The following is a 24,866-nucleotide window of genomic DNA, read 5'->3' as shown; positions in this document are numbered from 1 at the left end:
TATAAATAAGCAGTAGACCTAATGCTGGGTACACAGTGCCAGATTAAGGTCCAATTGGGCCTGGAGCTGAAATTTATTTAGGGCCTATTGTATGCTGCTTCAGGGGGTGTGAGCAGTGATGTGGAGGCGTGGCCAGTTCTGTGTGCGCGTGGTCAGCACAGTGGTGTGTGGCCTGTGCCATGGGGTCCGACTTTCACAGAAAACACCTGCAGAAGGCTAATTAGTGCTGCAGATCGCAGTCCCCATTATTATTAATGGGGACTACAATGTGACCCACTATGTACAATGCTAGTTTACACCATATTCAGCTGGAGCAAACTGCTTTATGCCTAGGGAGGCTTAAGGGCCCCATACACCAGAACGATAATGCCCGATTTAATCCAATTTCGACCTTTCGGGCCGATAAATCGGATGAAAAGTGGCAAATCAGATGTGTTTTACATCCGATCCGATGCGCGTTCCCGTGAGCATCGGATCGGAGCCCCTAGGTCGTTAGTGCTGCACTCGTGACATGTCGAATCCTGCAGGCATGGCTGGGACCGCATACGATACATCGGATGCAAAAGGACCACATACGATGTATCGTATGTGATCCTGCCACCTGGGAAGCTGCCGGCCGGTTCAAGGGAAATCGCATCTGACTTTAGCCTCCGACATGTCGCTGTAGTGTATGGGGCCCTTTACTCGCAAGAGAGAGATCATCCAATCCTTCTCCTACAGGTTCCATCCGGATTTGATTGCGGAAACTGACACTGTGCACATGACACTCTGCCTCCCTCTCCCCCAAAACTGACACTGTACCCCCTATCAAATCCAGCTATAGTCATAATTTATACATTTATTAACCAAAACAGTTTATAATTAAACAAATTATTCCACAGAAAGCAAATAAATAAATTCGGAGAAGTCAAGACACAGTGGCCCCCACAGGAAAACACACACTGTCCCCCACAAAAAAAGCAAACCCCCTCCAAATACTCACACATTGTCCACCACAGGAAAAAAGCACACACATTGGGGGGAATTGAATTCAGCATGAGGATTTCTCTGCTTCCGATACTTGCGGTATCCAATAAAAAAAATTGGTCTTCAAAGCTGAAAATCCTGTGATGCGTGAAAATAAAAAGATACTTACCCCTCTGGTAGGTTACCGCGATTCCCAGTGGTCTCGCATCCATTTTCTTTTGGGAGATGTAGTCCTCCAGGGGGATGACACTCACACGGGGTATACACACACACTTACTGGGGGTCATGCACGCATGCTCATGTGCACTAATACACACTTATCGCTGCAGGAGTCCGGATCCCGACACTGGAGGATAAGACACCGTTCAGAAGGTGAGTAATTACAAACTAATTAAGCTAATTGGAAACTTCCAATTGCTTAAGTAGTCCTGGGGTAGGGGGGCACATCGATATGCGAGGGCAATGTATGAACGGTCAGCAACGCTGTTCCGCCACCTGCAGCTATCGATTTTGACAGCTGCAGGTGGCCCATACACCACAGTAGGAACAGAGCTGTCCCTGGCTGTGGAGGCATCCAGATTTCGGGCTGGACAGGAGGAGATCTCGCGTGAGTAGCGAGATCTTGCGCATGCCCAGTGAGCAGGGTGAGGGAGAGAGACAGTGCATCCGCACTAGGCGGATGCGCTGTGGGGAGGCCGGCAGCGATCACCGGAGGGGGGAGTTTTCACTGCCCCGCTTCAGTGTCTGAGATGTTCATACATTTTGGCGCTGCTGCTTCCTGCTTCACCTCAGTAAAGAGGCAAAACAGGAAGCGCTATACCTGTGCGTTAAGTGCGGGTTTAATAAATCTACCCCATTGTCCCCTAAAGGAAAAAAACAGACACACGCTGTCTGACACAGGGGGAAAAAAATAATTAAATAAATTTAAAAAAAATAATATATATATATATATATATATATATATACACACACACACACACACACACACATATATACATACACATTCATTGCAGCTCCAACAATATCTTAATTTCACTGCTACCACAGAGTGTAGGAACACCAGACCATTACCCAAATCACATGGGGAGTGCAGTACCCCGGGTTGCTGCTGCAGTCCTTAAAAAACAGTTTAGTAAGAAAAACTTACTACTAGTAAGTATGGGAGGATGCAGACTGTGCACCCACATGACAAATGCACAGTCTACCCACCCCTAGTTACAGCACCCCACATTACCCAATCACCCCCCCCCCCTACACACACACTGTTCCCCTACTGCTCACACCTTGCACATACAGTGTACACATCCAAACACTGCACATACATACATACATACATACATACATACATACATACACATACATACATACATACATACATACACACACACACTGCACATACATACATACATACATACATACATACATACATACATGCATACATACTACCAGTACACTATACACACACACAGAGCCTGCACACATATACACACTGTACACATACAGCATACACAGTGTAAACAGACAAACACTGCACACATACACAGCTTACTTCACAAGCAGCCCCTGGGGATCTTCTTTCGCAGGCACATGTATAGCATTAGCAGCAGCCTGCTCTGCCTGGGTCCCGTGTAGCTCCGCCCCCTGCTCACAGCTCCTTCTTCCTCCCGGCCTCTCCAGAATCTCAATCTCCCCTCTTAGTAAAAAATATAAACAAAAAACAAGCCTTCTGCGGGGAGGGAGAGAGATGGTCTTATATGCCGCCCTGTGCATGTGGCACCCAAATCCGCCACTGCTTAGTAGTACTACTGTACTTTCCACCTCCTGGGGGCTGCAAAATTGCAACTATGAATGAGCGTGGTTTGGTTAACTGGGGGGCGGGGCTTCTAACAACTGGCAGCATGGGCAGAGCTTCAGATCAGAGGTTGAATGGGAGGGCTTCTAGAGGCTTGTGCTTCAGACAGCCAATGGTGAGTAGGCAGGGCTTCGGTTCAAGATTATACAGCTGTGGGTGAGTGGGCGGGGCTTCCGGCACCCGACGCCAGGGTGGGTTGGTAAAGGCAGAGCTTTGAATTGGCCGGGGGTGGCTGTGCTGAGATTCGGATGGCCGCTGATGGGGACAGGAATTATTTTTTTCCTGTCAACACTGTCTGCAGAGGATCCTGTGGACGGTGGGCCTATTTTCATGGGGGGCCTGGAGCTGCAGCTCCATCCGCCCCATTGTTAATCCGGCCCTGGGGTACACACTTATCAATAAGTAGTAGCTGCTTTTGAGGATTAGAAAATCTCAGTGCAGGGGTTAGATAATAGAGATCTCAATGAGAGACCCACCTGGAAAAAAAAGTATGGTAATTGCAGCTACAGTATGTGTGTGGATCTCTGGGTGTACATGCCGTATACACAGAAATTCTGAGCTTTATAATCAACGATCACCATAAACCTGGATAGATGATGCATCTGTAGTATAGAAATAGTTCATAGTTAACAGAAGTACAAATACCGGATGCTACTTATTTGGTTTGGTCCATGCACAGACTGGAACCACTGCTTGATCACTGCCCAATGTGTATAGAGATAGTGCCCTCCACCTTCAATATTGTTTTACCAAAGGTGCAAATTTGCTTTTTTTTTTTCTCCTTTTTATGATTTGCTCATTCCCTCCGCATTAGCTCCAGAATCAGTTGATCAAAGTATATCAGTATTGGACAGAGCAAAAGGATAAAGCATCCAAGTTATTTACTGTAAGGCCACATCCCACACTGAAAGTGACTTTTTAGGACATATCCCATTCACCCCAATAAATGGCTTTAGAACTGTTAAAATAATGATTTTATTCTAAAGATTACTATTTCCATACAGCTTAAATTAACACTTGTATTGGGAGTCAAGGTGCCAATTACATACTATAAATGATACATAGTGCTACTTACCATTTTTTCTGTCACTCTATCAAGGAACTGTTGTATGTGCCGAGACTGCTCTTCAGATGATTTTTCTAGCTGGGATTCTGTCCACTTGTGTTGATTTTGGATTTGGCCCTGGATATCTTCAAGTAAACCACCAAGTCTAAGTACAAATAATAAATAAAATGGAGCCTTCATTTGTATTATTAATTGGTGGGCACGTTTGTCAGACAAAGAATGAATTAAGTCTTATAAATCTAGGAACGCTAATTTAAAAAAAAAAATACTGATCAGACAGCATAGAAACAGTGAGAGTAATAGCAGTCATTAAAAGCCAGTCCCAGCCTAATTTTGGGGGTCATTCCGAGTTGATCGTAGCTAAATTTAGCACAGCTACGATCTTCTTCCCCGACATGCGGGGGGACGCCCAGCACAGGGCTAGCCCGCCCCGCATGTCAGTCCGGCCCCCCCTCGCAGAAGTGCAAAGGCATCGCATAGCGGCGATGCCTTTTCACTTCAAGAGTAGCTCCAGGCCTGCGCAGCTTTAGCGTGCTGGCCGGAAGCTACTCATCGCTCCACGCGCCACAGCAGCTGCGTGTGACATCACACAGCCGCTGCGGCCTACCCCCCATTCGGTCCGGCTACGCCTGCCTTGGCTGGACCAAACCCATGAAACGGCGGCCACACGCCGCCGTTCTGCCCCCTCCCGCCCAGCGATCGCCTCTGCCTGTCAATCAGGCAGAGACAATCGCATCCCTGCTACGGCCTTCGACCGTCTGGCATGCACCGGCGCACTACGGCGCATGCGCAGTAGGGACCCGTTCGCTCTGCTGCGTTAAAACGCAGCGAGCAAACGGGTCAGAATGACCCCCTTTGAGTATGAAGAGTTAAGTAATTTAGAGGAACAGAGATTGGAACATATATGCCGACTCTTTAGCTGTCCCTCCGGGAGGGGGCAGCCAGGTCGGCACAATTTGGTGTGTGGCATTGGCATAGTTGGTCGGTGAGCAGGCGCAATCACATAATTGCAGCCCCGCCCCCACTGTACATACCCAGATTACCGGCATTGTAAATTGGTGGATGGGGCTACGACGACGTGATGCAGCATGAACCACATCATTGTCCCGCCCACTTCCGTTGAACAAATGGGGGAAGCAGGGGGCTGGAGGCTGCCCCGGGAGACTTGCCTGTTTTTCTGGGCGGCTGGGAGTGCCACCCAATTTTCAGAAGGCTCCCGGCTGTTCCGGAAGAGTAGGCAAGTATGAATTAGTGTATCCCCAGAGTTAACTGGTTAGTTCTTCCATACATATGAAAAAAAAAGTGTATGATATATGGTGAAATGGAGGTTGAGGGTCTAAAAACAAAGGTGTTTTTAAGTATTCATTAAGTTTGTTTGAAAACACACACACATTATTATTATTAATTTATTTGTACTTTAAACAAGGGAACTTCCAAGGTCTCACTATTGCCAGCAAAGATATCTTCAGTGTGGGTACAGTATCAGCTATTGTTAGATGATCGCTGCCCTGCTCCCACCATAAATATCCAGATTACCGGCATTGTAAAACTGGGGGCTGGGCTATGATGATGCGTTTCGGCGTGAATCGCGTCATTGCCCCTAACACAGCCCACTTTCGCAGCTGCAGGGGGGTGGGGATGGCTGCTGGGGGGTTGCAGGCAGTGGAAGCTGGCACCAGGAGACTTGCCAACTACTCTGGGCAGCCATAAGTTCCACCTGATTTTCGCGAGTCTCCCGGCCATTCCGGGAAAGTAGGCAAGTATTGATTAGAACAGGTTTAAGTCAGGAGATCTAGCAATCATAGGGGTAGATGTATCAAACCTGGAGAGATGAAGTACCAACCAATCATGGGATCACGCAAACCTGCTGTCGCAACTACAACAAAAAGGCCAGAAAATCTCCATCCTCCCACGGAGATCCTGGTTTCATCCATCCCCCAGAATGGCAGCGACACACCTCCGTTTTGGGGAACAGAGGCAGTCGCCGCCCTCTCCTTGCCCCCAGATGGCATCAGACCTGCGTTCTCCGTCACTAACCCGTATTGCACATGGGCAATATTGGTCCGGCGCAGAACATTGGTACTTTGTGACATGCAACGCAGCTTCATTCACATCTGAATAAGGCCCATCAGGGGGTTATTCACAGAGAACTCATTAGCTGGGGGGAAAAATAAGAGCGTAAGGGTCATAAGTTTATTGAAATATCTGTTCATTCCAGTATATTTGATTGCATAGTGGTATTTCTGAATAAACCTAGTGTAAGATTACCATGTTTACTGCTTTTGTACGTTATTTACTTACTAATAAGGTAACATCTTGTGGAAAAGTATGTAGATTGTTCCTCTGAATAATTTACTGTGGTAATTTGTATCCCCTTTCCTAATAAATCCTTCCCTCTGATACTTCTCCTGTACCTCTATAATATGGCAGTATGGATGGTGTAATGGTTAGCATTACTGCCTCACAGCACTGAGGATGTGTGTTCGAATCCCACCACGCACCTAACTACGGGGAGTTTGTATATTCTCCCCGTACTTGCATGGGTTTTCTCCAGGTACTCCAGTTTCCACACACAATCTAAAAATATACTGGTAGATTAATTGGCTCCCGACAAAGATGAACCCTAGTATCAGGGGTGTCTTAATAGAGGAGGGGGCCTGTGTGCAGACTCCGGATGGGCCCCCTCCTCTCCACGGCACTGTAGGCTCCGGTATTGTGCCGGAGTCTACTGCACATGCGCAGTCTAGAGACAAAATTAGCACTGCGCATGTGCAGGTCTCCAGGAACATGGCGCTCGCCATTTTCCAGAGACAAAATTAGCACTGCACATGCGCAGTGGCCATTTTGGATGTGATTTTTTTGCTGCAGCGCCCTTGCGCTGGTCTCCGGAGAGGTAAGTATTACAATATGGGTGGGGTCTGGGCCCTCCTGGACACGTGCCTGTGTGCACCGCACAGGCACATTATAGAAACGCCTATGCCTAGTGTGTGTGTGTGTGTGTGTGTGTGTGTGTGTATGTGTGTGCATGTACTTGTGGCAGGGAACATAGATTGTAAGCTACGCTGGGGCAGGGACTAATGTGAATGGGCAAATATTCTCTGTAAAAAACGCTGCAGAATATGTGTGTGCTATATAAATAACTGGTAATAAATAAAAAATAACTGGTAATAAAATAATAATATACGATCTTTCATCCAATTCCTTGTCAGTGGAGTCAGAGAGGTCCCAGCGTGAACCTGTAGAACCACTGCCGTACACCACTATTCCATATATGTATAAATGTACTAAAATACAGCAGATTAACTAGACTTCATCTTCCCAATCTTACAATGCACATAGAACTTTAAAAGTACAGTACTAATTAAAAGTGGACATGTCACCTACACACAGAATATGCTGTCATTTTGGATTCAATATTCACAAGGTTGCAGTTTATCAATTTTCTAGGCCACTGATTGATATCTCAGCCTAGTGTTTTGATAAACATCAGTCCAGCCACAAAATAACCGTCTATATAGAAAATTGATAAGCTGCAACCTTGTGAATACTGAATCCAAAATGACAGCATATTCTGTGTGTAGGTGACATGTCCACTTTTATTGACTCCTGTCTCTCCTTTTCGTCAACAGGTAAATACTGAAGACTTTTTCACATTACATTGCATGGTTAAAAGTTTAGAAAGCTGTTTTAAGTGGATTTATATCTGTACTATGCTGAAAAACTTACAGTGATTGAGTGGGGTTTACTGAGCTTACATTTGTTAGATTTGATTAACACCGTTTGCTGTGTGGGGGAGGGGGTTGTACTCAGGATGAACATGTGTCTGTAGTCTTATTTATTCAGTATGGGTCAGGACGTCAGTCCCTTAGGACGCTGCAGTGCCTAATATATGAAGTGGCAGCTAAAATCAATAGCATTGTTATACCTGTGTTAAACTGAAGGAAAACAGAAGGAAAACAAACCAACAATATAACAGAAGGACGGCGTTACAACCACAAAACTCAGGATCATTATGTGGCCTTTCTTCAACTCTACCGTGAGATCTCCAGGACCAGGCTTACCACCTCTCCGGCTGAGAAGATCAGGTCTGTCCCCGGGCCTAACCCTCAAGATGAGCAGGGTACTGTGGGGGGAGAGCACCAGGACCAGGTTCAGCAGGGACATCCACATTGCTCCTGAGTGTGCCCCCCCCCCCCACATTCTCATATCCACCCGTACTATGATCTTATCAAAATAATGTTATCCCAATTTTCCTTCTGCCACTGTTTACTTGCAATTGTCTATCCCCCCACCCAGGGGCGGAACTACTGGCGGGGCAGGCAGTGCATTGCACTGGGGCCCCGCCGCACTCAGGGGCCCACAGCCGCCGGCCGGCATTTAGAACAGATTGACATGCGGACGAACGTCCGCATGTCAATCTGCGGTCTCCTCTCCCTCCCTGCTGCGGTGCCTGCTCCCCCGGCCCCCCCTCCCCCCCCTATGTGTTGGAGGGACACGAGCGCATCGCGCGTCTCTCCTGTGTCCCTCCTGGCTCTCCCCCAGCTGTCTAAGGAAGCATGTGCCGTTCGTGAGCTCTGATTGGCTCACGAACGGCACTTCCTTCATTAGACCGGCCGGGGGGAGAGCCAGGAGGGACACAGGAGAGACGCGCGATGCGCTCGTGTCCCTCCAACACATAGAGGGGGGCCGGGGGAGCAGGCACTGCGGCATATACCTGGCACTGGGGGGACAGATCTGGCACTGGGGACATTTACCTGGCACTGGGGGGACAGATCTGGCACTGGGGACATATACCTGGCACTGGGGGGACAGATCTGGCACTGGGGACATATACCTTGCACTGGGGGGGCATATACCCGGCACTGAGGGCATGTACCTGGCACTGGGGGGGCATATACCCGGCACGGGGGGGGGGCATATACCTGGCACTGGGGGCATGTACCTGGCACTGGGGGCATATACCTGGCACTGGGGGGGGGCATATACCTGGCACTGGGGGGGGGGGCATATACCCAGCACTGGAGGCATATACCTGGCACTGGGGGGGAAGCAGGCACTGGGGGGGGGAATATCTGGCACTGGGGGCATATACCCGGCATTGGGGGGGCATATACCCGGCACTGGGGGCATATACCTGGCACTGGGGGGGAATATCTGGCACTGGGGGCATATACCTGGCACTGGGAGCATATAACTGGCACTGGGGGGCATGTACCTGGCACTGGGGGCACATACCTGGCACTGGGGGGGAATATCTGGCACTGTGGGAGAATATCTGGCACTGTGGGAGAATATCTGGCACTGGGGGGGCATATACCCGGCACTGGGGGCATATACCTGGCACTGGGGGGGCATATACCTGGCACTGGGGGCATATAACTGGCACTGGGGGCATGTACCTGGCACTGGGGGCATGTACCTGGCACTGGGGGCATATACCTGGCACTGGGGGGGGATATCTGGCACTGTGGGAGAATATCTGGCACTGGGTGCATATACCTGGCACTGTGGGGGAATATCTGGCACTGGGAGCATATGTGGCACTGGGAGCACGGCCCTAGCAACAAGCACTACCCACTAGCAACGAGCATGACACCCAGTGCATGAAACCCCTGGCAACGAGCATGACATCCTGGCACCGTGCATGGAACCAAGTGCATGAAACCCCTGGCAACAAGCAGGTAATTTAAAAGTAATTGGAAGCCTTACTGTAGAACTTAATGTGTAATGGGCATTACGGTGTGTGGCATAATGTATCACGGACATTGCGGTGTGTGTCATAATGTTTCAGGCATTACGGTGTGTTGTATACTATATCACGGGCATTGTGGTATGTGGTATAATGTCTCAGGATCATTGTGGTGTGTGTCATACTGTGTCACAGACATTGTATGTGCTATAATGTATCAGGGGCATTGCAGTGTGTAGCATAATGTATAACGGGCATTGCGATTCCTGGCATAATGTGTCACACGCATTACGGTGTGTGGAATAATGTGTCACAGGCATTACGGTGTGTGGCATAATGTGTCGGGGGCATTACGGTGTGTGGCATAATGTGTCGGGGGCATTACAGTGTGTGGCATAATGTGTAGGGGGCATTACGGTGTGTGCATATTGTGTCATGTGCATTATTGTCAGTGATCGCAAAAACGCGCTATGGCGCGTATTTTACCCAGAAACAGCCGCCCAGGACTCACATTTAGAAGATGAGCGGGTCCCACAGGACGCGCTCATCTGAATATGTGTTTGCATGTGTTAAGCCTGTCAGCGGAATGCAGGAGGTGACTGGCTGTTTCCTCGGCCAATCACCTCCTGTAGTCTCCATCCAATCACAGCCTGCAGCATCTCCCGCTTTGAATCCTGCTCCCCGCCAGCACATGAATCTGTGCTGCAGGGCTGACAGACTGGCCCCGCTCATCCGGCTCCACTGCCGCTCTGCCGCCAGCACCCTCCTCTGCGACTGGGAGTACAGCTCCGGATCTGCCCGCCGCCACCCCCCTACCCGGGACCCGCTCAACGCCCCACCGAGACCCGACAACTACCTTCCAGCAGGAGCCGGCCGGGCTGCGCAGCTCCCGCTGTAGGTAAGCAGTAGACAGTGCTGCATCGCCCCGCTTCAACTGGAGTAGCTGGTGCAGATGCGGGATGTCCGGGGGCTGCAAGCTCCGTGTGTGCAATGTGAGGCCGCTCAGAGTGTCAGGGCCTCACTGACACCATTTTTCTGACAGCACAGTGCAGTGAGTGCACTGGCACAAGTAGCCAGCCTGCGCCGCAGCATGAAGGAGCTATCTGTGAAATCGCAAGCAGAGGCTGGCAAGAAGGAGCTCCTCCGATCGCTTCCCCTGACGGGCTGGCCACTGCTAAATATACCAGTAATCAGTACAACTGTGCAGTGACACTGACTTTCCCATTGCACCTGGGGCTCCACTACTTTGACACAGTTGGAACTGATTATCGGTATATTTAGCAGTGGCCAGCCCGTCAGGGGAAGCGATTGGACGAGCTCCTTCTTGCCAGAGAACAGCCTCTGCTTGCGATTTCACATAGAGCTCCTCCAGGCTGCGGCTACTACAGGCGCAGTCTGGCTACTTGTGCCAGTGCACTCACTGCACTGTGCTGTCAGAAAAAATGGTGAGTGTCAGTGAGTTGCTGCTGGGGGCGGAACCACTTGTGTCAAACGGCTCCTTCGTGCAACTGGAGGTGATAAGTGAGTGGTTACTGCAATGTGCCTCAGTGCTCTACCAGGCGCATTGTGTATAATAACGTGCTCTACCAGGCGCATTGTGTATAATAACGTGTTCTACCTGGCGCAATGTGTATGATAACGTGCTCTACCTGGCGCAATGTGTATGATAACGTGTTCTACCTGGCGCAATGTGTATGATAACGTGCTCTACCTAGTGCAATGTGTATAATAACGTGCTCTACCTAGTGCAATGTGTATAATAACGTGCTCTACCAGGCGCATTGTGTATAATAACGTGCTCTACCAGGCGCATTGTGTATAATAACGTGTTCTACCTAGTGCAATGTGTATAATAACGTGCTCTACCAGGCGCATTGTGTATAATAACGTGTTCTACCTAGTGCAATGTGTATTATAACGTGCTCTACCTGGCGCATTGTGTATAATAACGTGTTCTACCTGGCGCAATGTGTATGAAAATGTGCTCTACCTGGCGCATTGTGTATAATAACGTGTTCTACCTGACGCAATGTGTATGATAACTTGCTCTACCTAGCGGCAATGTGTATGATAACTTGCTCTACCTAGCGGCAATGTGTATGATAACATGCTCTACCTGATGCAATGTGTATGATAACTTGCTCTACCTAGCGGCAATGTGTATGATAACATGCTCTGCCTGGCGCAATGTGTATGATAACGTGCTCTACCTGGCGCAGTGTGTATAACGTGTTCTACCTGGTGCACTGTGTATGATAAAGTGCTCTACCTAGCGGCAATGTGTATGAAAACGTGCTCTACCTGGTGCAAAGTGTATGACGTGCTGTACCTGGTGCAAAGTGTATGACGTGCTGTACCTGGTGCAAAGTGCATGACGTGCTGTACCTGGTGCAAAGTGTATGACGTGCTGTACCTGGAGCAAAGTGTATGACGTGATCTACCTGGATCAGTGTGCATAGGAGGTTCTACCTGGTGCAATGTGTATAAGCGCCACTACTGTGTGGTGTAATGTGAATTGACACTATTATGTGGTCACGCCCCTTCCCTATGGGGAATCTGCCTGCCGCTATGTATAAAAATGGGGAATCTGCCTGCCGCTATGTATAAAAATGGGGAATCTGCCTGCCGCTATGTATAAAAATGGGGAATCTGCCTGCCGCTATGTATAAAAATGGGGAATCTGCCTGCCGCTATGTGTAAAAAGGTAGAATCTGCCTGCCGTAATGTGTAAAAAGGGCACGCTATCTGCCGTTATGTGTAAAAGTGTATGGTGTCTGCCGTAATGTGTAAAATGGGGACACTGTCTGCCGTAATGTGTAAAATGGGGACGCTGTCTGCCGTAATGTGTAAAAAGTGCACGCTGTCTGCCGCTATGTGTAACGAGGGCACGCTGTCTGCCGCTATGTGTAACGAGGGCACGCTGTCTGCCATTGTGTAAAAAGTGTATGCTGTCTGCCGCTATGTGTAACGAGGGCACGCTGTCTGCCGTTATGTGTAAAAAGTGCACGCTGTCTGCCGTTATGTGTAAAAAGGGGAATCTGTTCGCTGTAAGGAGTAAAAGGGTCTCTACCTGGTGTAGTGGTGCTACTGTGCGGCGTAATTTGAAGAATGGAGACTACTGTGCACCGTTTTATGAATTGGTATTATTTTGTGGACACACCCCTTCCCCACGAAGCCACGCCTACGGCGCGCACTGCCCATGGGGTGGACTTGGATGGGATGGGGGGGGGGCCCAAAGCATTTTGTTGCACCTGGGCCCACCGCTTGCTTGTTCCGCCACTGCCCCCACCCCCCTGTTTTTTTTTCTTCCCCTCTCTTCCACGCACCGTGTGCTTTTCCTGTAATGTTTACCTCCACTGATTGCACACCCTGCCATTGCGCCCTACATACGGGGTACATCATACTACTACATACTGTAAGTGTCAGTTTTCCCATATATGCACTGGGCCCTTGTATGGCTCACCTCCCACAGTGTAACCTTCGAAGTACGCCCAACATGGCTGCCCCATATGGTACACTTGTGGATGGGATGAAAAATACATGGGCTTGGTGGTTTTGATGGAACCCTACTCTGAACTGTAGGACTCTGAAATCACCCCCATTTTGTGTCACCTCTTCTAGGGGTAGACTATTCCACCCTGGGTAATCCTATGCTGTGCGCCCAAGATGGCTGCCGCACCTGGTACCTTGTGAGGGTGGAATACACAACCCTTGGAAGTTAGGACCCAAAATGCCTAGGACAATCCTGCATTATGCTTTCTGTGTGCTTAAGGTTTTCTTTTATGTCTGTGTTGCTGACCTATTGCTGTATTACTCAAATCCTCTGTATTATGGTGGTCATTCCGAGTTGTTCGCTCGGTAATTTTCTTCGCATCACAGCGATTTTCCGCTAATTGCGCATGCGCAATGTTCGCACTGCGACTGCGCCAAGTAAATTTGCTAAGAAGTTTGGTATTTTACTCACGGCATTACAAGTTTTTTTCTTCGTTCTGGTGATCTTAATGTGATTGACAGGAAGTGGGTGTTTCTGGGCGGAAACTGGCCGTTTTATGGGAGTGTGTGAAAAAACGCTACCGTTTCTAGGAAAAACGCGGGAGTGGCTGGAGAAACGGAGGAGTGGCTGGGCGAACGCTGGGTGTGTTTGTGACGTCAAACTAGGAACGAAACTGACTGAACTGATCGCAGTGGCAGAGTAAGTCCCGAGCTACTCAGAAACTGCAAAGAAATTTCTATTCGCAATTTTGAGAATCTTTCGTTCGCAATTTTGCTAAGCTAAGATTCACTCCCAGTAGGCGGCGGCTTAGCGTGTGCACTGCTGCTAAAAGCAGCTTGCGAGCGAACAACTCGGAATGACCACCTATGTGCATTGTTTTTGATACCTGTAAAGTGCCTTGAGTCCTGTTGGAGAAAGAGCACTATATAAATAAAATAATAATAATAATTATTATTATTATTATTACTATTTTACTTCAGTTTATGTAGCTAATGGGTGCATGACATACTGGGGTATTCCACTGCTTGCAGCATAACAAATGTTTATCACTTAATGGAACAGTAAGTGATGCACTTGGCACAGACGCTCTACGTTTCTGCTTTTGTATTGTGCATTGATTCAGTCTCTTGTTTAGTGCCAAGCCAGTTATCAGATAAAAGCATTTCTCTCTGTCCTGGCCTGACTGGCGGACTGACTGAAGTAATATAATTAAAATACCTACTTGAAATCAAGAAGTTGAATCTCATGGCGTTGCACCCCCTCGGCACTCTTCACTTTATTGTTCTGTTCAGAAATAGATGTTTCCATTTTGCCTACTAGCTGCATTACCTAAAAATTCAAGAGGGAACAGTAGATGAGTCCTTATATTAAATATGCACCATTTACTCAGAGCACTCAAGAGAAGAGAGATCACAGTCTCTGCAAGCTAACATAGCACTGGAGCTGCATGCAACTCGCTTTAGATAGAGGTTTACTTTCTACACGTACCACTAGGATAAAACTATCTGATTAGGGATTATAAAAGATGGAAGTCAAATGCTGAATATCCATCCCATATCCCATTACTGTACAATTCAATAAGTAGCTTGCATGGGATTTTGTTTTTTTTAAACGCCCATTATTATAATTTTTATACAAATGATTTCATAACGGACAGCTCTGTACTTACAAAACCCTTATCTGTGAACCAAGAATGCAGCTTTATACTCAAACCTGGCACAAATGCAAGTTTTGCCATGCAGTTAAGCATGGTTCTCTGTCTCATAATTTGATATGGATGATTGGCGGAGATGGGCTTGGGGGTAGAGGAAAACAAAATTGAGATAAAGCATATTAATAAACATGATTCTACATAAGAGTTGAAAAATAGTTATGTCTTTAATTTAGTTACATGACAGTAAAGTGTTTTGTTTTATTTTGTTTTGTCTTTTAAACTGCCACTTTATATCATTGCTGCATATCATGCATTAATAAAATCCAGTTCCAAAGTTCAGGTTACAGGTTGTAAGCTTGCGTGCAGGGCCCTCTTACCTCTTTGTCTGATACCCAGTCTTGTTTTATTACAATTTGGCCACAATTGTGAAGCGCAACAGAATATGCTTGTGCATATTAATAATAAGAAATAAAGGGGCATATTTATAACGAATGATATAATACAGATAAACAAACTTATGGCACTGCACTACAAAGCAGCATAGGTCACAAATAAGTCACCAACTTACACAAATAAATATTTATAAAAACAATGTTGGATTATTCCAGCTGGCAAATGGTCCAGTGATACAGTTCATAACATACAAGTAAAGATAAAAACATGCAATAGTGTCATATCATTGGGATGGTCAACACCCCACAAGTGTCCAAACAATGGCCCTCATTCCGAGTTGTTCGCTCGGTATTTTTCATCGCATCGCAATGAAAATCCGCTTAGTACGCATGCGCAATGTTCGCACTGCGACTGCGCCAAGTAACTTTGCTATGTAGAAAGTAATTTTACTCACGGCTTTTTCATCGCTCCGGCGAACGTAATGTGATTGACAGGAAATGGGTGTTACTGGGCGGAAACACGGCGTTTCAGGGGCGTGTGGCTGAAAACGCTACCGTTTCCGGAAAAAACGCAGGAGTGGCCGGAGAAACGGTGGGAGTGCCTGGGCGAACGCAGGGTGTGTTTGTGACGTCAACCAGGAACGACAAGCACTGAAATGAACGCACAGGCAGAGTAAGTCTGAAGCTACTCTGAAACTGCTAAGTAGTTAGTAATCGCAATATTGCGAATACATCGGTCGCAATTTTAAGAAGCTAAGATTCACTCCCAGTAGGCGGCGGCTTAGCGTGTGTAACTCTGCTAAATTCGCCTTGCGACCGATCAACTCGGAATGAGGGCCAATAATAGGAGGATGGTGTACATGTCCCCTTCAGAGTCACCACTTCCGGTATATCACCGGAATGTGATGGGCAATACACACGGTGCAGACTCTTACATGTATGCTTACACAAAACAGAATAATGGAAAGCTCATAAAGGTTTCTTTAATCTTCTAGGGTCCATTTCAGGATTGGACCTCAATGGCATGAATTTACTATGGAATAAAAATATAAAGCTATAATGGAATAGTCAGTTGCAAACAAGAGCTTTCATTCTAAAAACAAACAAAAGGGGGAGAATCCGTACCATACAGATGTAAAAATTCAATAAACCACTGCACTGCAGAAGATGGAACTTCGCCGCCTTTATCAAGGTAGGCAAGCTAGAAATTATAACACGTTTCTATGGCCACCATATTGTCATGTACTGTAGCAATAAAGATCATACAAACTGACAGTATCAGTATCATAGGGTATCAGGCTACGATCGCTGCCGCTGCAGCGATTGGGTTTGAATTAGGCCCATTTGTTTATAGATAAAAAGAATATCACTTGTTATTAAATAAGCCCCAAAGTTCCATCTGCTGTGTTATTTAGCACACAGTACTGTCTCTTTATCTGCCTGTTTGCTGACCCAGCCAATCCTATTGCACAGCTATACATACAGTAATTAAAAGGAAATGGCTCTGAGAAAACTAAGCATCAGTAATAAGTCAGTGTCCTCTGTACTCTGCTGATTTCCTAATTAGCTCTGCTAAGCTCACAGTATGAATCACTGCTCAGGTGTTAAGAACATTCATCTGAATTTTACATCGAAGGATTTCTTTTTTAGCAGTCTCCATCCTAATGTTTGATAGTTGCTATATTTTAGGAAATGTAATGATTTGTAATGGCCTGTAAAGTATGACACATTGCTGTACTATGGAGAGTCTGACATCTGCAGAGTGTTTGGAAGATAAGGTGCAGGGGTGTCAGCTGACCTTATGAGCAGTTGGCAGTCAGCGGCATTAAAAAAAAATCCCCATAAAGCAAGTGGGGAAATGAAAGATGAAGGGTCACTTATCATGTCTCTAAGTACCAATTTCGTTTTGAGCCGACTATATGTGGGGGTGCTTCCGAGGATGCAGCATTGGATCCATGTGACATCATCGGCCGGCTGAGTGACCTATGAGTTTACGCAGACCAGCCGGTGCAGCTCTGTCGCCGAGTCCAGGAAATCTCTGTCGGAAGATGAATACCCTGGCTTTGGCACTCCCACACAACGCTGGCGATACGTCTCTGTTTAGGGAAACAGTGTCAAACTGGTCATAAACCTGATTCTGAGTGAGGTGCAAAGTGCTGTAATTGCAGGAAGCTGCAGAAACCAAATCTACTACTATACACTAATGTGAGAATGCAACAGCTTCAAGCGCCCACTGTTGTTCTGTCTGCAGCCACAGCCATCATTATTAGTACTGGCAGTTGTACCTGACCCATGCCATGCTGGGCGCAAGGGATCCATTTGAGACAAGCATCCCATAGCTGTATGCACACCTTAGTATAACACAGAACGCTAGCTACACACCCATTACCAGCTCCATGCCACCAGGGCCATAAACAGGGTGGTGCGGAAAGTGCGCGGCACAGACACATTTGCAACACAAACTGCAACATTGCACCCAGTTGCCACCCAGAAACGCCCAGTTCAGTGAGATGTGACCAACAATAGCTCTATGCGCTTGTACAGTTTGCTGAAGCTCCCAATTTGAGGCTGTTTACGATGCTATGTCAAGCGTAATAACATCATCATGGAGCACGTGTTTTGTTTGATAAAATATGTTGTTTATAAAATATTTTTGTGCATTATTTTAGAATTCAGCAGTATGTGATGTCATACAGGGGGTCACCTGTCAGATGTTACATGTACAAATGCATTTTTATTATAGTGACTGACACAACGAAAACTGCATTATGGGCCTTATTCAGGCTTGTAAGCAAACCAAAAAAAAGCATACTAATGATCAAAACCATGTTGCTCTGAAGGGCGGAGGGGGGGGGGGGGGGGGGTAACATGTGCAGAGAGATTTAGATTTGGGTGGGGTGTGTTCAAACTGAAATTTAAAGTGCAGTATTTACCATGCGCAGAAACAATATACTGTAACCCACCCAAATCTAAATCTCTCTGCACATGTTACATCTGCCCCACCTGCAGTGCAACATGGTTTTACCCATTAGTGTGCTTTTTTGGTTTGCTAACAACTCTGAATAACCCCCTATAAGCATAGCTGCCATAGAGCAAGATAATAAGATTTTACTTACCGGTAAATCTATTTCTTGTAGTCCGTAGTGGATGCTGGGGACTCCGTAAGGACCATGGGGAATAGACGGGCTCCGCAGGAGACATGGGCACTTTAAGAAAGAATTTAGGTTCTGGTGTGCACTGGCTCCTTCCTCTATGCCCCACCTCCAGGCCTCAGTTAGAGAAACTGTGCCCAGAAGAGCTGACAGTACAAGGAAAGGATTTTGGTAATCCAGGGCAAGATTCATACCAGCCACACCAATCACACCGTATAACAAGTGAAAACAACCAGTTAACAGTATGATAAACAACAGAGCATCAGGTCAACCCTGATGCAACCATAACATAACCCTTATTGAAGCAATAACTATATACAAGTATTGCAGAAGAATTCCGCACTTGGGACGGGCGCCCAGCATCCACTACGGACTACGAGAAATAGATTTACCGGTAAGTAAAATCTTATTTTCTCTAACGTCCTAGTGGATGCTGGGGACTCCGTAAGGACCGTGGGGATTATACCAAAGCTCCCAAACGGGCGTGAGAGTGCGGATGACTCTGCAGCACCGATTGAGCAAACACAAGGTCCTCCTTAGCCAGGGTATCAAACTTGTAGAACTTTGCAAAAGTGTTTGAACCTGACCAAGTAGCCGCACGGCAAAGCTGTAATGCCGAGACCCCTCGGGCAGCCGCCCAAGAAGAGCCCACCTTCCTAGTGGAATGGGCCTTAACTGATTTTGGCAGCGGCAATCCAGCCGCAGAATGAGCCTGCTGAATCGTGTTACAGATCCAGTGAGCAATAGTTTGCTTTGAAGCAGGAGCACCAAGCTTGTTGGAAGCATACAGGATAAACAACGACTCTGTTTTCCTGACACTAGCCTTTCTGGCAACATAAACCTTCAAAGCCCTGACCACATCAAGTAACTCGGAATCCTCCAAGTCAGTAGTAGCCACAGGCACCACAATAGGTTGGTTTATATGAAAAGATGAAACCACTTTCGGCAGAAATTGTGGACGGGTCCGCAATTCTGCTCTATCCGCATGGAAAACCAGATAGGGGCTTTTATGTGACAAAACTGCCAACTCTGACACACGCCTAGCCGAAGCCAAGGCTAATAGCATGACCACCTTCCACGTGAGATATTTCAACTCCACCGTTTTGAGTGGTTCAAACCAGTGGGATTTCAGGAAACTCAACACCACGTTAAGATCCCAAGGTGCCACTGGAGGCACAAAAGGGGGCTGAATATGCAGCACTCCCATTACAAACGTCTGAACTTCAGGTAGAGAAGCCAACTCTTTTTGAAAGAAAATGGATAGGGCCGAAATCTGGACCTTAATGGAACCCAATTTTAGGCCCAAATTCACTCCGGACTGTAGGAAGTGAAGGAAACGGCCCAGCTGGAATTCCTCCATAGGAGCATTCCTGGCCTCACACCAAGCAACATATTTTCGCCATATACGGTGATAATGTTGAGCTGTCACTTCCTTCCTAGCCTTTATCAGCGTAGGAATTACCTCATCCGGAATGCCTTTCTCTGCTAGGATCCGGCGTTAAACAGCCATGCCATCAAACGCAGCCGCGGTAAGTCTTGGAACAGACAGGGCCCCTGTTGCAACAAGTCCTGTCTTAGAGGAAGAGGCCATGGGTCCTCTGTGAGCATTTCTTGCAGATCTGGATACCAAGTCCTTCTTGGCCAATCTGGAACAATGAGTATTGTTCTCACTCCTCTTTTTCTTATTATCCTCAGCACCTTGAGTATGAGACGAAGAAGAGGAAATACATAGACCGACTGGAACACCCACGGTGTCACCAGGGCGTCTACAGCTATCGCCTGAGGGTCTCTTGACCTGGCGCAATACCTCTGTAGCTTTTTGTTGAGGCGGGATGCCATCATGTCCACCTGTGGCAGTTCCCACCGACTTGTAATCTGTGCGAAGACTTCCTGATGAAGTCCCCACACTCCCGGGTGGACGTCGTGTCTGCTGAGAATGTCTGCTTCCCAGTTGTCCACTCCCGGGATGAACACTGCTGACAGTGCGCTTACGTGATTCTCCGCCCAGCGAAGAATTCTGGTGGCGTCCGCCATCGCCACTCTGCTCCTTGTGCCGCCTTGGCGGTTTACATGAGCCACTGCGGTGATGTTGTCTGACTGAATCAGAACCGGTTGGTCGCGAAGCAGGGTCTCCGCTTGACGTAGGGCGTTGTATATGGCCCTTAGTTCCAGGATGTTGACGTGAATGCAAGTCTCTTGACTTGACCACAGATCTTGGAAATGTCTTCCCTGTGTGACTGCACCCCAACCTCGGAGGCTTGCGTCCGTGGTCACCAGGACCCAGTCCTGAATGCCGAATCTGCGGCCCTCGAGAAGGTGAGCGCTCTGCAGCCACCACAGGAGTGATACCCTGGCCCTGGGGGATAGGGTGATTAACCGATGCATCTGAAGATGTGATCCGGACCACTTGTCCAGTAAGTCCCATTGAAAAGTCCTCGCATGGAACCTGCCGAAGGGAATGGCCTCGTATGATGCCACCATCTTTCCCAGGACCCGAGTGCAGTGATGCACTGACACCTGTTTTGGTTTTAATAGGTTCCTGACCAGTGTCATGAGTTCCTGAGCTTTCTCCATCGGGAGATAAACCCTTTTCTGGTCTGTGTCTAGAATCATGCCCAGGAAAGGCAGACGAGTCGTAGGAACCAACTGCGACTTTGGAATATTTAGAATCCAGCCGTGTTGCCGTAACACTTCCAGAGAAAGTGCTACGCTGATCAGCAACTGCTCTCTTGATCTCGCTTTTATGAGGAGATCGTCCAAGTATGGGATAATTGTGACTCCTTGCTTCCGCAGGAGTACCATCATCTCCGCCATTACCTTGGTAAATATTCTCGGTGCCGTGGAGAGACCAAACGGCAACGTCTGAAATTGGTAATGACAATCCTGTACCACAAATCTGAGGTATGCCTGATGAGGCGGATAAATGGGGACATGAAGGTATGCATCCTTTATGTCCAGAGACACCATAAAATCCCCCCCTTCCAGGCTTGCGATGACCGCTCTCAGCGATTCCATCTTGAACTTGAACCTTTTCAGGTATATGTTCAGGGATTTTAAATTCAATATCGGTCTGACCGAACCGTCCGGATTCGGGACTACAAACATGGTCGAATAATAACCCCTTCCTTGTTGAAGGAGGGGAACCTTGACCACCACTTGTTGAAGATACAATTTGTGAATTGCAGTTAACACAATTTCCCTCTCGTGGGGGGAAGCTGGCAGGGCCGATTTGAGGTATCGGTGCGGGGGCATCTCCTCGAGTATCCCTGAGACACAATATCTATTGCCCAGGGATCCAACTGGGAGTGAACCCACTTGTGGCTGAAATTTCGAAGACGTGCCCCCACTGGGCCTAGCTCCGCTTGTGGAGCCCCAGCGTCATGCGGTGGATTTTGTAGAGGCCGGGGAGGACTTCTGTTCCTGGGAACTAGCTGTGTTGTGCAGCTTCTTTCCTCTGCCCCTGCCTCTGGCAAGAAAGGACGCACCTCGGACTTTCTTGTTTTTCTGTGATCGAAAGGACTGCATTTGATAATACGGTGCTCTCTTAGGCTGTGAGGAAACATATGGCAAAAAATTTGACTTTCCAGCAGTAGCTGTGGAGACCAGGTCCGAGAGACCCTCCCCAAACAATTCCTCACCCTTGTAAGGTAAAACCTCCATATGCCTTTTTGAGTCGGCATCACCTGTCCATTTCCGAGTCCACAGGACCCTTCTGGCAGAAATTGACATAGCATTTATTCTAGAACCCAGTAGACTGTCTCTTTGAGCATCTCTCATATATAGGACAGCGTCTTTAATATGCCCCAGGGTCAATAATATAGTATCCTTGTCTAAGGTATCAAGTTCCTCAGGCAGGGTGTCCGTCTACGCTGCTACAGCACTACACACCCAGGCCGACGCAATCGCCGGCCTCAGTAAGGTACCTGAATGTTTATAAATGGACTTCAGGGTAACCTCCTGTTTGCGATCCGCAGCATCTTTGAGGGTAGCCGTATCCTGTGACGGCAGGGCTACCTTCTTGGATAAGCGTGTTAAAGCTTTGTCCACCCTAGGGGAGGATTCCCAGCGTAACCTGTCCGTTGGCGGGAAAGGATACGCCATAAGAATCCGTTTGGAAATCTGCAGTTTTTTATCTGGAGATTCCCAAGCCTTTTCACATAACTCATTTAGCTCGTGTGAGGGGGGAAAGGTTACCTGTGGCTTCTTTTCCCCATACATATGTACCCTCCCGTCAGGGAATGGGGTTTCCTCTGTGATGTACAACACATCCTTAATTGCTATAATCATATAACGGATGGATTTAGCCAATTTTGGCTGTAATTTTGCATCATCGTAATCGACACTGGAGTCAGAATCCATGTCGGTATCCGTGTCAACAATTTGGGATAGTGGGCGCTTCTGAGACCCTGTCGGCCTCTGCGACATAGGATCAGGCATGGGTTGGGACCCTGACTGTCCTGAGGCTTCAGCTTTTTCTAAACTTTTATGTAAGGAATTAACATGATCATTTAAAACCTTCCACATATCCATCCAATCAGGTGTCGGTGCCGTCGGCGGAGACACCACATTCATTTGCTCCCGCTCTGCTTCCACATAGCCTTCCTCATCAGACATGTCGACACAAGCGTACCGACACACCACACACACAGGGAATGCCCTTTTTGAAGACAGTTCCCCCACAAGGCCCTTTGGAGAGACAGAGAGAGAGTATGCCAGCACACACCCCAGCGCTATAACCCAGGAATAACACAGTAACTTAATGTTAACCCAGTAGCTGCTGTTTATATTGTGTTTTTGCGCCTAATTTATATGCCCCCCCCCCCTCTCTTTTTACCCTCTTCTACCGTGAATCTGCAGGGGAGAGCCTGGGAAACTTCCTCTCAGCGGAGCTGTGGAGAAAAAAATGGTGCTGTTGAGTGCTGAGGAAGAAGCCCCGCCCCCTGGACGGCGGGCTTCAGTCCCGCTTAAATATGCATTTTCTTGCCGGGGGCTCATACATATATACAGTGCCCAACTGTATATATGTTTACTTTTGCCAAGAAGAGGTTCCAAATGCTGCCCAGGGCCCCCCTTCCTGCGCCCTGCACCCTTACAGTGACCGGAGTATGTGAGGTGTGTGGGAGCAATGGCGCATAGCTGCAGTACTGTGCGTTACCTCAGTGAAGAACGGAGTCTTCTGCCGCCGATTTGGAGTCTTCTTGCTTCTCATACTCACCCGGCTTCTGTCTTCCGGCTCTGCGAGGGGGACGGCGGCGCGGCTCTGGGATCGGACGGCGAGGGTGAGATCCTGCGTACGATCCCTCTGGAGCTAATGGTGTCCAGTAGCCTAAGAAGCAGGACCTAGCTTCAGAGAGTAGGGCTGCTTCTCTCCCCTCAGTCCCACGATGCAGGGAGTCTTTTGCCAGCAGAGCTCCCTGAAAATAAAAAACCTAACAAAATACTTTCTCTCAGCGAACTCAGGAAAGCTCACTGAAAAGCACCCAGCTTGTCTGGGCACAGTATCAAACTGAGGTCTGGAGGAGGGGCATAGAGGGAGGAGCCAGTACACACCAGAACCTAAATTCTTTCTTAAAGTGCCCATGTCTCCTGCGGAGCCCGTCTAGTCCCCATGGTCCTTACGGAGTCCCCAGCATCCACTAGGACGTTAGAGAAACAATAAAATACACAAATTACAAACTGTTTTTACTGTATGTGCTGCTATAAGTCTTTCTGCACCGTGCCATTCATTGTCTTTTATCTCAACATTAAATCTTAGGGGGAGATTTATCAAAGCTTGGAAAGAGATAAACTACCAGCCAATCAGCACCTAACTGTGATTTTTCAAACACAGCCTGTAACATGATACACAAAATATGGGAAACACAGTTGGCATAATGGTTAGCATTACTACATCACAGCACTGAGGACATTAATTTCCACCAAGGGCCTATCTGTGACGAGTTGGTACTTTTCCCCGTATTTGCATTGACTTCCTCCCACAATGCCACAATCCAAAACATATTGGTAGGTTAATTGGATTATGCCAAAAATGAATTAGCTGTAATAGGTAATATAGATTATCAGTTCCATTAGGGCAGGGACTGATTTGAATGACTACACTACAGTATTCTCTGTAAAGCACTGCGGAATAAATGTTCCCTATATAAATTACTGATAAATAAAAAAAGGGCAGGGGACCCTCACACTTGCACCTGTATGTGTATAACACCTTTATTATAGTCAGTGGCGTTACAATGGGGGTGCGGCTCACACCCGGGTGACACCAAAGTGCTGGCTCCTCTTCAGTGACAGGAACAGGGTGCTGCACTGTGACATTACGGAGTGACGATACAGGGGTCCAGGCTTTGAGACCACCCCCTCTCCCCAAGAAGTCACGCCACTTTCCAGCAGGGCCACACCCCTTTTTGTTGGTGCGCACTTCATGTCCCCTCCTGCATCGGGTGTCGCTTTAATCATTGACGCCTCTGATTATTGTCAGGGGTGCCGGCAGCTGTGCTGGGCTCTGGTAATGGCAGAGGGAGTGGCCAATGCAGGGAGGTGTTCCCCACCACCTCCCCCTCCCCCCGCATATCATGCAGAGAGGTAGAGGAGCAACTGCCGCT

General features: G+C 47.8%; 1 protein-coding gene across 6 annotated transcripts in view; it reads right to left on the bottom strand.

Annotated features, from left to right (window-relative positions):
* Window positions 1-24,866, bottom strand: part of FAM81B (family with sequence similarity 81 member B) — a 177,568-nt gene that overhangs the window by 19,788 nt on the left and 132,914 nt on the right. For all 6 annotated transcript variants that reach the window (XM_063964023.1, XM_063964024.1, XM_063964025.1 and 3 more), the window contains 2 exons: window positions 14,289-14,395; window positions 3,894-4,029 (listed from right to left, as the gene is read on the bottom strand). In XM_063964023.1, coding sequence (XP_063820093.1) covers window positions 3,894-4,029; window positions 14,289-14,395 — 243 coding nt within the window. The remainder of the gene's footprint in view (window positions 1-3,893; window positions 4,030-14,288; window positions 14,396-24,866) is intronic.

The sequence above is a fragment of the Pseudophryne corroboree genome, chromosome 1 (genome assembly GCF_028390025.1).
Source record: "Pseudophryne corroboree isolate aPseCor3 chromosome 1, aPseCor3.hap2, whole genome shotgun sequence".
NCBI lineage: Eukaryota > Metazoa > Chordata > Amphibia > Anura > Myobatrachidae > Pseudophryne > Pseudophryne corroboree.
This window is presented reverse-complemented; position numbering and strand designations above follow the sequence as displayed.